Below are 16,335 nucleotides of genomic sequence, written 5' to 3' on the forward strand. Positions count from 1 at the left end.
TTAGCACCTTTCCATGTAAGCTCATATAAGCCATGTAACGTAAGCTTTCTGTATACATTCTGTTGTTTGTTCGGGTTCTGTACCGCGCCACAGGCCCCCCAGTGTGTGTGCAGCACAGGGCCCAGCGAGGAAGCTTGGGAAGGCCTCCCTCCGTGCTGCGGAGCAAGGCTGGCCCAGAGCCTGTCTCGCACAACTCTGTCCTAGGTGTCACCGAGAGCAGGGAGCATCTGCTTGTACGTCGGCCCACCTCTTCCACCACATTGCCCCACACATGGAACAGGGTTTTTCTGTATCTGTTTTCAAATGCTCCACCACTGAGACCTGGTCGTGGTCTCCCCTCAGACTGTGGAGCTATGCCGTGGGGTCTCTGGTCTCACTTACTGCAAAGAGTTGCAGGAAGAGAGGGCCACAAGTCATCATGTCTCGTGTCTTGATTTTTTTTTTTATCCTATCTGCTTTGCTTTTTTCCTGTGACTTTGGATGTCTTCATTTTTCCTATGCTTTCTGCCCTTTAGGGGTGGGACTGGGATTTACTTATTATAACAATATCAAGGCAATTTCTTAACAATACGCCATATAGCAGGCTGGCTTTCTCAACCTTGGCATTATTGACACTTGGGGCCAGATAATTTCTTGGGAAGAGGGTACCATCTGGGGCATTCTAGAATGTGTGCCCTGGGGAGGAGGAAGTGAGCTTGCAAAATCACTTCTCTTGAGAGAATCAGAGGTTTGTAGCAATATTGACATATTTGGGTACTTACTTTCTTTTCAATTATTTCATCATTAGTCACAAGTCAAAAATACTGGTTTTTTTTTTTTGTTTTGTTTTTTTTACTTCAAAGACTTCTTTTTACTTTTGTATTTGGAACTTATCTAGATGTTTTCAGAGTATTGGATGGTCTGGGTTTTTTTATTTTTATTTTTTAATTTTTATTTAATTTTGAGAGAGAAAGCAGAGCAGGAGTGGGGAAGGAGCAGGGAGAGAGGAAGACACAAAATCTGAAGCAGCCTCCAGGCTCTGAGCTGTCACCACAGAGCCTGATGCAGGGTTCAAACAAACAAACTGCAAGATAATGACCTGAGCTGAAGTTGGCTGCTTAACCAACTGAGCCACCCAGATACCCCTAGATGTCCTGGTTTCTAAGTAAATGAAGATAGTCACATATGTCTTAAAAGTAGAAAGCAAATAACAAGAGGAAGAAATCCTGGTGACAGATATAAATGAAATTATATAATGTAGTCAAAGCAGTATCTTTGTCATCTAGCAGTGTCCTAGGTTTACCTAATTTTATGGTAAACTCATGGTTGCTTAAGCTGCTTGGGTTACTAATTTTGAATATCCCTTTGAAGATGTATTATTTCTGTCTCTATAACCTCCTGCAACTAAGCAGGCTGTATACAGAGAGCAGCACCCAGGGTCATCAGCGTGTGCTCAGACGAGGTCCCAGCAGTCTGCTGAAGGGCAGTTTCATACAACAGGATTTCAGCTGTGGACCTCATACCAGACAGTTTTATTTGGATGATGGGCATCTGAGAACTTCTGAGTTCAAAAAATTGAGATCCGCGATCCACTCTTGAGTAATCAGAGGCTTCTTTCAGAAGCAGCTGAAAATTGATATTCTCTTTCCGAGCAGATCACAAGGCTTCACAGAAGCCCCATTTTGCCCATGAAGATATTTATGGGCCCTTTTGAAACCTGTCCACTGGCATTCAGTCCACAAAGCCTCTGTTCTTCTACACTGTGGTAGATTATAGGTTTCGTGACCCTCTTTGGGAAAGGAAGTTGAGCTGACTGCAGTGTACTTCAGGACAGTTCTAGAAAATCTGTTTTGTTTTTTTTTTAATGTTTAGTTTTTGGAGGGAGCCTGGGAGAAGGAGAGAGAGAGAAGGAGATACAGGAGCTGAAGTGAGCTGAAGTGGGCTCTGCGCTGAGAGTGACACAGGGCTGTAACTCACAGCTGTGAGATCATGACGTGAGCCCATGTCAGACGCTTAACCCGTTAACTGAGCCATCCAGGTGCCCCTAGAAATTTGTTGTATGTCTCAATATTTAAGAAGAGCTATTCTCTAGCTTTTACTTATAAGATTGGGGTGTTGGGAGGAAAGTATGATGAATTAAGGATTTTGGTAAAGTAGGTTCTTCTAGATAATTAAATTTTTTGTGTATTTCAGTTGGTCTTTGGTTTGAACCTAAACATTGTTAAATTTGTCATGTACAGCCAGTGTTTTTTTTTAGTTCTGAGAAAGAAATCCATAAACAACTGTTTATCTGGTTTTGAAGAGAGGACTTTTTGACCTCACGCCTAAGAATTCTTAGTATTTTGATCTACACAGTATCATATACGAGCTTCTTTCAGGTGGGATGAAAAGTTAATATAAACCCAAAATAGTTCATTCGATTCACTTAGAAGTTACCACTGTGATTTTTAATTCTATCAGAAAAGAAATTCCCCTTTGCTCCTCTGATTGCTTATCATCTAGTTAACTTTTAAAAAAAAAAAAAAACCTGTCCTAATTGAATACAAACCTTCAAAAGATACACTTGACGGGCCATCCGTTGGCCCCAGCTCTTGTCCTTCTGAACAACTGGTGCTGGTGGCTCTGATGGCCACATGTGGACTAAGAGACAGCAGATGGTTGTAAAGATTTAAAATCTTCAGCAAGTGGCCACGAGTCATTATCCTTCAGAGTTAGTCAAGATGCTGGCCACATGTAGTTAGTATATCCCCCGTGGGACAGGATGCTGGTCCCCAGGCTTTCAGCATAGCTTGCTAGGTGGCGTGTTCCTCCTCCTTCCGGCCGTCTTAACCCTTTTCTTTCTTTAAGAACTGTGGATTCTAAGACTCAATGACCAAGTGGTTTTGAGAAGGAGAAAAGTCAAATGTAGGGGTGTGTGTGTGTGTGTGTGTGTGGGTGGGGGTGGGTGTGGTTTCAGGTGCCATGGGAAATTGGTTAACTAGTGTAGTTAATGGCTTATTAGCATTGCTTTGTAGTGAAAGTCCTCAGGTCATTTATTTGGTAGCCTTTTCTGCTTCTGGCAGATTCCAGATTACTTCCAGGTAAAGTTGAGAGCTAATTTTAGATTATTCCCCAAATGTCTGAGTTTTTACTTGACTCAATTATTTCTGTAAGGTGATGTCTAATTAAAGACAATTTGTGAAAAATATGATTTGATTTGAGATAATGTGACTCCTGTGCGAAGTCCTTGCACCTGACTTCTGAGAAAAAGTAAAGTCCTATGTCACAGTACAAGTATGGGGCAGAGGAAAATAAATGTGTTTTCTGTAGCCAGGGTGGAGTGGAACCGTCACCATGTGGGAACAGAAACTCCCATTTCATGTGATGAAGAAATGCTTGTGGCATGCGGGGCAGATGGAGTGTGAAATAGCATCAGGAAAAGAGGTACCCAGGGACCTTGGTTTTAAAATGCAATTTCAGAAGGAATGCAAGCAGACTTCTGGATTCCAGACAGTTTGGCATTCTAGGGGGAAGAAAGGGCTCTAATTGGCCTGGTGTTTTTCCTTTAATCAAATAGTCAGGACAGTCATCCAGCAAGCTGTGCTTTCACTTAGTTCTCATTGCCATCGCGAGCGAGCGCTTTGTGCATGGGACACATGGTTTCCTTTGTTGAAATCAGAATTTAAGATTTACGTGGCCATAAAGCTCCAGGGTCATAATTCTCCTCAGTGAAGCTGATCGGTGAATGTTCTGAGGAGCTACCGCATTCAGTGTTTTGCCTGGTGATTCTAGCTGAGCTAACTGGTTTTACATCAGGTTGGAGTGAGGATGTTTAGATACAATTGGGTAGCTCTCTGGACCCCTCCTCCCCTTGGCTTCCTCTCTGACCTCTGGTGAAACCCCGCTGGCCTGGAGATAGAGTCAGCAGTGTTGATGGATTCTGTTATTAATCCATTCCCACACAGCTTCTTGTTCCCCTCGAAGGCAGTCTCAGCACCTCTACTGAGAAGCTTGGGACCATGCTGCATTCACTGCCTCATCTTTCTGTCAGCCCAAACCATCCCTGTTTCTTCTTGTCTCCGTTCCTGCCGCTCCTCAGTGTAAAGCCCCCACTCTGTGTTCTTCATGCCAGACTTTTCTTCTCCTTGTTTCATTTCTCTCCTGGCTTTCATCTTCCTCCTTTTTCTCAATCTTGCCATTTATTTTCTTCTACCTATACACGTGCTGAAACCTCCCTTTTTCTTTAAAAAAAAAACAAACAAAAGACAAACCTGTGCTCACTTTGGCAGCACATGTACTAAAAAAAACCCAAAAAAACAAAAACTCATCTTTTTTTCCATTCTGTAGCTCTGCGAGTTTACCACTGCTAAAACTCACCAGTTAAAGAAGATTTAAATTTTAATTTGTAAGTCCAGTGGTTATTTATTATTTTCCCCTTATGGTCATTTTCTCAGCCTCTCTGTGGCCTTAACACGTTAGTTGTTCTCTTCTTCTATGGCCTCCATATCATCTTGGTTTTCCTCCTACTCCGTTGACAAATGCTCTTCCTTTTGTTGACTTATCTCTTTGGAGAGCTAACCTGTTTTCTCCAACACGGTTTTCATTTTAGTGTTGGTAAATTTACAAATTACGTTTTTAACCCCACCCTTACTGAATTTTTCAAAATCTTCTCTCACAGTGTTGCTTTTTGTCTAGGCCCATCTCACATGCAGTCAATGTATTTTCTCCCCTTAGGTTGTTACGTGTATGACAGGAAGGGGTTGGCTGACCCCCTGCAGTCACCAGCCCATCAGCACGGGCCAGTATATTACAGTAGATCCGTCTTGTCTTACACGTGGGACAGATGATAGAAGGGACAGATACCCCTAGACTTAAACTGTTTGAATCCATCTTTTAACCAATATCTGTTAACCTTTCATTTTTATTGGTCATCTCTGAAAATTTATATGGACATTTAAAATATGTATTGTAAGTGATGGAAAATAATTGCATATGTTAAAAAAATAAGTTGTGTTATATTCAAAAAAATAAAGAAAACATTAAAAAAAATAAAATGTGTTATATAAGCAGATGAGAGCTGTTTAAATATTGAGATGACTGCATAGGTATATCTTCCTGTCTTTCTTGTATTTGAGGGAATAGGCAGAGCACACAGGGTGACAAGGGCAAGATGTTGCATGCCTGAATTAAAGTAGTGCCTTTCTGCCCAATAGTTCAAGATGCTTTTCCTATTCTGTATTGATATCCTATATATATACTATTCCACAATACAGTTCTTAGATATGTTTCAAAGGGGGTTGGAGCAGTTACTAAAGTCCGAGTATCTCACTGGGGAGTTGGAAAGGCCAGAAGTGGGGCCAGCAGCAAATCCTAAGAGGTAGAACTAGATTCAGGACCAAGAGTCATGTTGATCTTAGGAACTAACAGCTGTGGTCGGGCATAGAGCCAGGCCAGATGAAAGAGGTTCACAGAGCCTGGTGGTAGTAAAACCAGCTCCAAGATTTAGAAGCCTAGTGAGCAGTGGAGTCATTGAGCACACAGACAGAATCAGAAAAGCAGAGGAGAGACCAGAAACCAGTGCGCAATTTGGATTATGAGGAAATCACAGTATTTCTTTCTTGGTCTGGAGTCCACAATCTGAGAGCTCGGGAGACGATGAACGAGGTTAGGAAGGTGGCATGTGCATTCCCCTTCGTAAAGTGGAGGTGAGCACGGTCAGAGAGAAGGTAGATGTGAAGATGATTATGGAAGAGATCATTATGAAGGTTATGTAGAAATTTCTAATGGGAACAATCTAGATGTAGATAAAATGACCTTCAGGTCATTTGCAATATCATACTAGCCTAAAGCTACTTCCACTTAGCCATCTTTATGCATAACAGTTGTGGGCCATCTGATTTTTTCCTTAGTGTAGATTCCTAGAAGTGTGATTATTAGATAGAAAATACACTTGGCATCCCTCTAGAAGCATGTTGCGGTTTATGATTTATGATCCACAAATGATGAAGTGGAGAGGTAACATATAGCTGCTAACTAGGAGCAAACACAGCCTGTGATCTGGTGATCTGAGTAATCCAGAGCTCTTACTTGGTCCTAGTCTGCTATCTAGGTTGGTTCTTTTTGTTTGGGGGAAGAGGGTGAAATTACTAGTAGACCATCTGTGCCACAGCCATATGTGCTCAGTGCTTAATGGTTTAAGGGTCTTTGGAAAGTTTTGAATATAAGAAGTTGAGAAAAACTAACAATACTTTGGTGGTACCAGTGGAATAGTATCAATTATTGCTACTTACCCGTTTTTGCTATAAAAAATTAGTCTTTTTTCTTAATGTTCCACTATACATTTAACCTTTCAGATTCATTTAACTCTTTAGAGTTTTAAGTCTGCAATAGCTAAATTGGATTGAATAGTTTGTTTATTTCTACTTTTAAATTAGTAGTTTTCATGGGCTGGGGAGGAGGAAGGGAGGGAGGGATATGGGTATGGCTCTAAAAGGACACTCCAAGGGATCTTCAAGGTTTTGGACCTGTTCATGCATCTTGACTGTGGTGGATACATGAACCTATATGTGATAAAGTTGTACAGAACTGAATGCACAGAAAATCGAGTACAAGTAGAACTAGGGAAATATGAATAAGATTGGTAGATTGTATCCATACTGATAACCTGATTGTGATATTATGCTATAGCTTGGCAAGATACTACCTGGGGAAAACTGGATAAAGGATATATGAAAGCTTTCTGTATTTTATCTTACAATTGCATGTGAATCTACAGTGATCTCAGTAGATACATCAATTAAAATTTGTTTCCGAGTTCTAAAAATGGGTATTTCAATAGCATGGTGGTTTTTGTTCAATGGCAAATTTGAAATCAGATTGAGCATTCATTTATAAGTACAGTACTGTGTTTTATCCAGATCTTTTTGTTTCCATTAAGCTTATCTACCATGAACAGAAGAAATGCTTTTTAAAATTTCACTATCACTGGGGTGCCTGTGTGGCTCAGTCAGTTGAGAATCTGACTTCTTGGCTCACGTCATTCTTGCGGTTTGTGGATTCAGACCCCTTGTTGGGCTCTGTGCTGACAGCTCAGAGCCTGGAGCCTACTTTGGATTGTCTCTCTCCCTGTTTCTCTGCTCTTCCCTTGCTTTTACTCTGTCTCCCTCTCTCTCAAAAAAAAAAAAAACATTTAAAAAGGTTTTTTTAAGTTTTACTATCACTAAGATTTTAAAAATGGGAAATAATTGTCTTCTTTTTTTTCTCGTTTAGCCATGAAGACTTTGAATTTATTTCAGGAACACGAATGCGCAGACTTGCCCGAGAAGGCCAGAAACCTCCGGAAGGCTTTATGGCTCCCAAAGCCTGGACTGTGCTGATGGAATACTACAAATCCTTGGAGAAAGCTTAAGCTGTTGACCCAGTCGCTCTACCTTTGACACTTAACTGAGTAACAAGAGGGACCACTTAGTTACTGTTGGCATTTCTTCGTGGTGGTGTCTGTCTGGACACACTTCCTAAAAACAGACCACTTTCCTTAACTAGCATCAGTTTTGGTCTGCCTTACGAGTTTTGTTTTGAACTAGTGTAACACACTGTTGGTTTTAATGTATCTTTTCCACTTCCTATAGTTAATATTCCTACAATACAGTTTTAAAATCTTGTCTTTTTATATTCTATTTATGCTTCTGTCTTATGATTTTTTCAAGTTGTTATATTAGTTGTAACCAATAGTATACACATTGAATCTCATTTTTCATCCCTTGAAAAAAGAAAAAATTCACTAAACAGTAAACTTGACTAGACTTTGTTTTGGGAATTTTACAAGACATCTGTAGCAATTAGATTTTCTTTTTCTACCTTGAAAATATAAACTGCTTTCTTCCTTCCTTCCAGTAAGCTATTGATCTCGCAGCTGTTATAATGTATTCTTATGATGTGTGTAAGCCCTGAATGAACTTTCAATCTATTCAATAACATTAAACTTTTTGACTTCTTATTTATATGATATTTTTTGTTTTGCTTACACTTAACTTTTCCTTCTTGTGAAAAATTTCTGATGGAGGAGGGAAAATACAGGCATCTTTTATTCCTTAAGTTTAATAATCAGCTCCTACACTGTTTTGTATAGTGAATTTTTTTAATAGTTTATTTTCAAATTGGTTTCCATAATACACCCAGTGCTTCTCCCCCACAAGTGCCCCCCACCATGACCATCACCCCCTACCCTCCCTCCCCACCTTGAGTCCATGGTTCATTTTCAGTATTCAATAGCCTTTCATGATTTGTATCCCTCACTCTCCCCAGCTCTCTTTCCCCCTTCCTCTCCCTATGGTCCTCTGTTAGGTTTGTCCTGTTAGACCGATGAGTGCAAACATATGGTATCTGTCCTTCTCTGCCTGACTTATTTTGCTTAGCATGACACCCTCGAGGTCCATCCACTTTCCTACAAATGGCCATATTTCATTCTTTCTCATTGCCATGTAATACTCCATTGTATATATATATACACCACATCTTTTTGATCCATTCATCAATTGATGGACATTTAGGTTCTTTCCATGTTTTGGCTATTGTTGACAGTGCTGCTATGAACACTGGGGTACATGTGCTCCTATGCATCAGCATTTCTGTCTCTCTTGGGTAAATCCCCAGCAATGCTATTGCCGGGTCATAAGGGAGTTCTATCGATATTTTTTTGAGGAGCCTCCACACTGTTTTCCAGAGCGGCTGCACCAGTTTACATTCCCACCAACAGTGTAGGAGGGTGCCTGTCTCTCCACACCGTCGCCAGCATCTATAGTCTCTTGATTTGTTCATTTTAGCCACTCTGACCGGTGTGAGGTGGTATCTCAGTGTGGTTTTGATTTGTATTTTCCTTATGATGAGTAACACTGAGCATCGCTAACCATCAAAACCCTAGAGGAGCAAGCAGGAAAAAACCTCCTTGACCTCAATTGCAGGAATTTTTTCCTTGGCACATCCCCAGAGGCAAGGGAATCAAGAATAAGAATGAACTACAGGGCCCTCATCAAGATAAAAAGCTTCTGCACGGCAAAGGAAACAATAAAAAAAACTAACAGGTAACTGACAGAATGGGAAAAGATCGTGGCAAATGGCATATCAGATAAAGGGCTAGTATCCAAAATATACAAGGAGCCCACTAAACTCCATACACGAAAAATGAATAACCCAGTGAAGAAATGGGCAGAAGACCTGAATAGACACTTCTCCAAAGAGGACATCCAGTTGTATAGTGAAGTGAGAAAGGGATAACGCATTTTGTCTATCCAAAACCTCAACTAGGCTCCCCAGATAGCTCTAATATTCTCAAACACCTGAGGTGCTGGTGCTAGCAGAAGAGACAGACATGGTAGCTAGGGCTAGGGAGATGACAACCCATTTGGGGAGGGAGCACCGTACCGAGTTTGCTTTTGTAGGATATCCTCAAGTAGACTGTTCAAGTGGAGATGGTTATTTAGTTTTGGTTGAGATGTTTATACAGTTTGGGTTGTGATGTCAGCGTTTTTGATTTGCAATCCCACTTTCTATGAAATAGTCATGATCTACTCTTAAAAATCTAGCATTAAAATGAGACGGTGGAGTATACATGAAGATAGTGTATTGTCGTTAAGGTGAGTGGGAATAAAATACCACTAGGCAAAGAAATAGAAGGAAAAATAGAAAAAAGTAGAATTGGATTATGGAGAGAATCAGTGCGAAAGTTGATAAATAGAAAAAAATGGAGACTATGAATAGATACTTTCTAGTGGATAGATTTCGTTCACTCATGGATACTGAATACAAATATTCACTAGGTGATATAGAGAGTTATATGGATGGATATGTTTATGGAAATAATTGGTATTATTTTGGTGCCACATTATCTATATCTCTTTTTTAAGGGAGAACTCCTTTATATAAGTCTACATAGGTTGAAGGGCACCATAGATTTTCCCTCTTCAGCCGCAAACAGCTAAGATATAACATAGCACCTCAGCTAATGTAGAAACTCCTACCTAAAATGTTGAAAATGTGTAGGAAGTGATGCAAAGATATAGAGACAAAACGAGTCATGGATTCATGGTGGCAGTGGTACAGTTGAGATTCTGGGGACTGTTAGGATCAAGTGGAAGTGGAGCCCGTGGGGATGGTTTTTTTTTTTTTTTTTGCAGAAGTAGTATCCTATCTACAATATTCCAGTGGTGTGACCTTGGATCATTCCTCTACACCAGCTTTCATACCTGACCATTTTCTAAGCCTCATTCTCTTGTGTTTTCCATCAATTCTCTAAGATACCCAATTGCCTTCCTATAAATTTCTTTGCTGCCAGAATTATCTGGAGTTTCTCTGGTTTGCCAGCAGGCCAGCACCCTGATCTAACATAAGCATGTGAGGAAATGTGTATTTCATATAAATCTTGATACTGCTAAATTTCAAGATGACTTTTACTGTCAGCTGTGTATTTTAAGAGTTTAAAATACAGAAGAAAAGCATCTTTAAAAAAATACTTGGCACTTAGGAAACTTGTCCTTTATACTCATAAAATCAAGATGAGATCATGAAGAAAAGACGTTACGATTAATAGCATTAAGGTGAAATGTGTTCTAAAAAGTAACTTTTTGTTCTATCCTGTAATTGTCCCTTCCTGAATCTGGTCCCCACTGTACCCCTGACCTCCCGCCTGCCAAAGAGGGACATGATGAAGACGTGATTCTACGCCGTTGGGATTGGCCACCCACTTGTGTGTTGCAGAGAGATGGGGAAGAAAATAAAAGCACCCAGTCATTTCCACTACTCCACATGGTTGGTGTGTGTGTCTTTAACTGAAAAATCTGATACACACAAATTTAATTTTTCTTCTTCCCAGTCCATAAAAATGAGTACAAACCAATCTATAAAACATTCAGCCTTTTTACATTCAACCTTTCCTGCCAAGTGGTCTTGGAAATCTCAGTGCCATTTTTTATCTATCCATCAGCTGGAAAAGAGAATGGAAAAATACTCCTTTTTAAAGAAAAGAGGAAAAGAAAGTGCAATCATCTTGGCAAAAATATAATGTTTTAATTAAATCTGTCAATTCTCTGTTCTACTTTGGTAATCCAGACCACATATTTGAGTTTTACTTTCATCTAAGAGGGGACCAATTATGTCTATCTCTGGAAGTCAGCATTCAGATACTTTATCAAGAAAAATTCGGAAGTCATGCTTCCTACATATGGTCTATTTTTATTAGCACATATGTATCCAGGGGTTGGTTGGCTCACAAAGGAAGGAAGTTTTTGACCACTGGGCCTCTTGTGTGTGTGTGGTATATTTCTTAGAGAGCCTACACACCTCTTGGGTTATATTTCTGCTGGATTCCATTCCCTGCTCCACACATTCTTGTCTTGAATATAATTATATAAAAATGGCACAAGGAGCATCGTGCCCACTTAACTCCAAGTGAGTGTTTTCTGGACCAAGGTAAAAGCCAGCTTCCCTAAAGACATGTACTTGAGAGCTGACTAAGCAGGGGTGTGTTAAGGTTGAAGCCTCTGCCTTACCCTGACTTCCTACTTCCTCTGATTTCCAAGGAAAATGATGCCAGGATTGAGGGCCAAGATTTGAGGAACTGAAATATGAAACATTGGAAAATTTCATCACGGACCTCTATCTCCCAGACCTGCACCAACACTGAGCATCTGTAATGATCTGTCTTCATCTCCACTGAAATGAATTAGAGTGTGGACTCTCTCAACTGCATTCCTCACACCAGCTCTGGCTTATCCTCTTTGAAGAGTGTTTGTTCTCCCTGACCGCACAACCACTCCAATTGCCCAAAAGAACGTAGGCATCTGTTAAAAGTGAACATACTGGTGCCTTATTTCTTCCCCAAGAAAAACCAGCCGATTCGAGTAATTCAAAAGAAAGAGGAGCTATGTTCAACACGTCTGGATTCACTGCCTGGTTGCCCCAAGTTTGCCCTACAAGATTTTTCAACCTCAGAGTGTGGTTAGTGCTATCTTGTGTGATCTAGGGACATGTACATGTAGATACACACACACATGTTCTACATAGGTGCAGAAATAGGAATTTGACTTTTGATATATTGTGGGCTAATTCCAATGAGCTACTCACATATACAGCTATTGCAGAAACTCGAATAAGAAAAAAGTTAGAAGCTTAGATATATAGATAGTTTGGCTTAAGCCAAGGAACAAGTTTAAGGGAGAGTAAGAATTTTTTTGTGATTAAGAATTCAGGCTTGGAAATAAAATTTGATCAATTCCTTGTTGGTTGTGACCTGAAGCTTTACAAAGCCTGTTTCCTTATCTGTGAAGGTCATAGTCAGAATTATGAGGCAATGTGTGTAAAGTACTCCTTTATCATTATATTTCAAGATGTAGTCTTTTGGTCCAGAAACACAGTGATACCAATATCTTTGAGACAATACCTTGTAATCTTTGCATCATAGTATCACTCTCTAGCCCACTTTACAAAGTGACAAATGCAGATACATGTTCAATAACAAATGTAAGGGGTGCCTGGCTGGCTCAGTTGGTAAAGCGTCCAACTTCAGCTCAGGTCACGAGTTCAAGGTTTGTGAGTTCAAGCCCCACATTGGGCTCAGTGTTGAAAGTGTGGAGCCTACTTTATTTCCTCTGTCTCCCTCTCTCTTGTCAAAAGTAAACAAACATTAAAACACACACACACACACACAACAAATCTAAGACAAACACTGTTCTCGGTTCAGCCATACTTTTTTCCCTTGCATTTTCCTTGTGTTTCCTAGATTAAGAAAACAAGTACATTTTGGCAAAGAGAAAATGCAGAAAAATACATTTGTCTAAAACAAGCATGGACTAATTCAAATGTAAAAGAGAAAATCATTGAAAAAATGATAGTACTTTGAAAAACGGAATCAGTGAAAGATATTTTAAAATATGAAGAGTGGTAGATCAGGATTAGAAAGATAGTTTATTCTCACCATTAAGTTTAATGAGGAAGGCCTGCTTTAATTAATGTGGCCATTAGTCACATTAAAGCTGCATTTTACAAGCATTACACTTCAGATGAAAGCTGAGTTCAGCTTGACACCTTTGATAATAACAAAATCTTAAATATATTTGACTTTTAGAATTGAACTATAAATGGTGTGTCATATACTAGCTAATCATTTGCATCTTTTGGGGATATAACAGTATTACGGTATTAGGACTCTGAGGTACAAACTTGTATACTTTTTCCCAGACTTCTATGTAGGGATTCTTTCCTGCTCATAGTCAAAAGACCTCATAGCTAAGAGTAGGATGATGAATAAAGAATAGCATAAAATTTAAATTTATCTTGAATAAACATCATTGAAATCTTAATAATGTTTACTATTTTTTTAAATATTTTTATTTATTTTGAGAGAGAGTGAGAGTGCAAGCAAGGGAGGGGCAGAGAGAGAGGAGTTACAGAATCTGAAGCAGGCTCCAGGTTCCGAACTTTCAGCACAGAACCTGACACAGGGCTCGAATCCACAAACTGGGAGATCTTGACCTGAGCCGAAGTCGGACGCTTAACTAATTGAGCCATCCAGACGCCCCTGAGTATTTACTCAGCATTTTGAGATGCTCAGTGCTTTACGTGTATTATTTTGTTTAAGCTTACAACAATAACCGGCGTAGTTAAGAATATTAAGAGAAGGGAAGGGAGAAGGGAAAAGCAGAAGTTTAAAAATGAGAATTGAAATAAAAATTGAGTATAACATGATTTTGCTAAATGAGAATTTAAAAGTTAACTTTGGTAAAGAGGTTGGGTGTAAGATAAAAGTGCGAACGCCAAAATCACACAAAATGTGCAAAACCAAAAATTCGGTATTATTAATACTTGACTACGAATGAAAATGTCTATTGAAGGAGGTCATCGGGTGACTGTGACGGCTAAATGGCCCAGAAACTGACCAGAATGGGCGGGGAGCTGGAGGTTCCTCACCCCTCCCTTGCGCTTCGCATTTCCAAGGTTACAGACTTGAAAGAGCGAGATGTTTGTGGGACTATCTGGACAGTATGTGTGAATGAATCCTGTTAAGGCCTTTCTATAATCTTTTAAATTTTTGGTGGGCTGGTGGGGAGAGCTTCCTAGGTAAGTTCCCTTGCTTCTTAAGCTTGCCCCCTCCCAATGTAGAGTGGCTAGTCTTTCTTCCCTCTCTCCTTGCCCTCCGGATGTGGGGGCTGGTTTCAGATTTCACAGGGAAATTCCCAAGTTTGTGAATACAAAATATCCTAGTCCCAGATAATAGCCACCTACCTGTAAAATACTTAGCAACAAAATTAAAAAGAGAAGAAACAGGTCTAGTTAAATAAAACTATAAAATGTTATGAAAAGATATGAAGCAAGACCTGAAAAAAAATTGGAGCAGTACACTATGGTACTAGGTGGAAAGACAATATCATAGAAATGTCAATCTTCTCAAAATTAGTGTTTGGGGCAATTAAAACCTCAATGAATTTTTGGGGGTTGAGTTAGATGAAATAATTTTATCAGTTCATTTGAAATAATACCAAGAATAAGTGAGAAAATTATGAGATGTGAGGTGAGACTTAACTTACCAGGTCTGATCCAGAGATTCATGAAAAATAATATTAAGTAATTGTTTTAAACCACAGTTTTGGGGTGCTTTGTTATACAGCAATCACTAATTTTTAAAAAAATGTTTATTTATTTTGAGACAGAGTGAGTGTGAGCAAGAGTAGGGCAGGGGCAGAGAGACAGGGAGAGACGGAGAATCCCAGGTAAGCTTTGTGCTGTTAGTGCAGAGCCTTCCCCATGAACTATGAGATCATGATCTGAGCCAAAACCAGGAATCTGATGCTCAACTGACGGGCCACCCAGGCACCTCCAGAAATCACTAATTAATACAGGTATTACAACTCAAGTATCCTGGCTCAGTTGTACTTCCTAGTGGACAATGGCAGGGGGGCATTGGAGTTGTGGTTAAAGGTAAAGAGAATTCTATAAAGGAATCCTGACTAGGGGCTAGAAACTTTATGATGAGGATAAATGATAGAATCAATTAGAATAGTGGTAACAAGATATAAAATAGAATTAGACAACAGTGTACAGTCAAAACAAAACAAAACAATGTTGAGTTACTGAGCAATAAAACGGACCATACTCTTGATAAAATAGGGGAAAAAAACACCCAGATAAGCCGAGTTCCCCAGATCAGGAGTTGACAGACTACGACCTGGCTCCCTGCCTGTCCTTGTAAACAAAGGTGTGTTGGAACATAGCTACACGCATTTGTTTAAGTATGTCAGTGGCTACTTTTGTGCTCTAAGAGCAGAGTTGAGTAGCTGAGTCAAAGACCTTTTGACTTGAAAAGCTGAAAATATTTGCTGACCCTTATTTGGGAGGAGTTTGCCAACCGCTCCTCTAGACTGACCATGACTTCCACAGCATGGGGTTCTGACGGCAGAGTTTCTACTAGAGGAGGGCACAGGAATGGGAAATGGACCAATACACACCATATTTAGTGTCTCTCTCACATTTCCATTCCCTTCTCTGACTTGGAAGGGAATAGGTGGGTAGGGGGAGAGAGCTACGTGGAGGAGACCCAAGACCTTCAGCAGATTTAACCCCACAAAGTCCAAGAAATCAGGGTGATGTATGCTCAATTGCTTCCTATTATGGGAGTGAGATTGATTGTTTATGACATTAATATATAGTTCAACTGTCAGACATTCAATCTGACTTAGTGCAGGGCTATGTTGACTGAACAGTTTACTGAATAGACCAGAGTTTTTAGCGTCATGTTGATTCAGCAACATTTCTTTTGGTCACAGAAACTAAAACTTTGCGAATGCAAATAATTATTTTTTTAAAGTAGATAAATTGCAGAGAATAAAAATAAATATGAATTTTAACAAGCAATAATTCCAATAGTAGTTTGTTCACTTCTGTACTTATAACGACTGCCCCGGCAAATACAGATTCATGAAGGTTGGTGGCCAGAAGGTCAGACTTAGCAACAGAAACACCAAGTGAGTAGGGCTGATGGATCATCATGCCTGTGGTCAGTGGACACGAGCTAAAGTTCCTATGGGATCATTCACCTCTGCATTTCCTGACTTCAGTGTTTTAATCTGAATCCTGTGCATTGTATTAACACTTTTCACTTAGTTTCCTTTTAAAACATGAGAACAAAAGAAAAATTCTAATGTCCCAATTGCTCAAGGGAATCAGCATATAGCAAATAATGACTGTACAGGGGGTCTTAAGTTTTTTTTTTTTTTTTTAAATCTTTGGAACAATAGGGAAGGGATTTGGTTCCTTTTATTCACATCTCTAATGGATTAAAAATATTGCACTAAAGGTTTTCATGAAAGGTTTTCTCTTAGAAATAAAGAG

At 39.6% G+C, this 16,335-nt stretch overlaps 1 protein-coding gene across 1 annotated transcript in view; it reads left to right on the top strand.

Annotated features, from left to right (window-relative positions):
* Window positions 1-7,958, top strand: part of PAPSS1 (3'-phosphoadenosine 5'-phosphosulfate synthase 1) — a 98,406-nt gene extending 90,448 nt beyond the window's left edge. Inside the window, exon 11 of the mRNA XM_029951366.1 lies at window positions 7,228-7,958. Coding sequence (XP_029807226.1) covers window positions 7,228-7,366 — 139 coding nt within the window. The 3' untranslated portion in view covers window positions 7,367-7,958. The remainder of the gene's footprint in view (window positions 1-7,227) is intronic.
* The last annotated feature ends 8,377 nt before the right edge of the window (window positions 7,959-16,335 follow it).

This window comes from Suricata suricatta, chromosome 1, assembly GCF_006229205.1.
Source record: "Suricata suricatta isolate VVHF042 chromosome 1, meerkat_22Aug2017_6uvM2_HiC, whole genome shotgun sequence".
NCBI lineage: Eukaryota > Metazoa > Chordata > Mammalia > Carnivora > Herpestidae > Suricata > Suricata suricatta.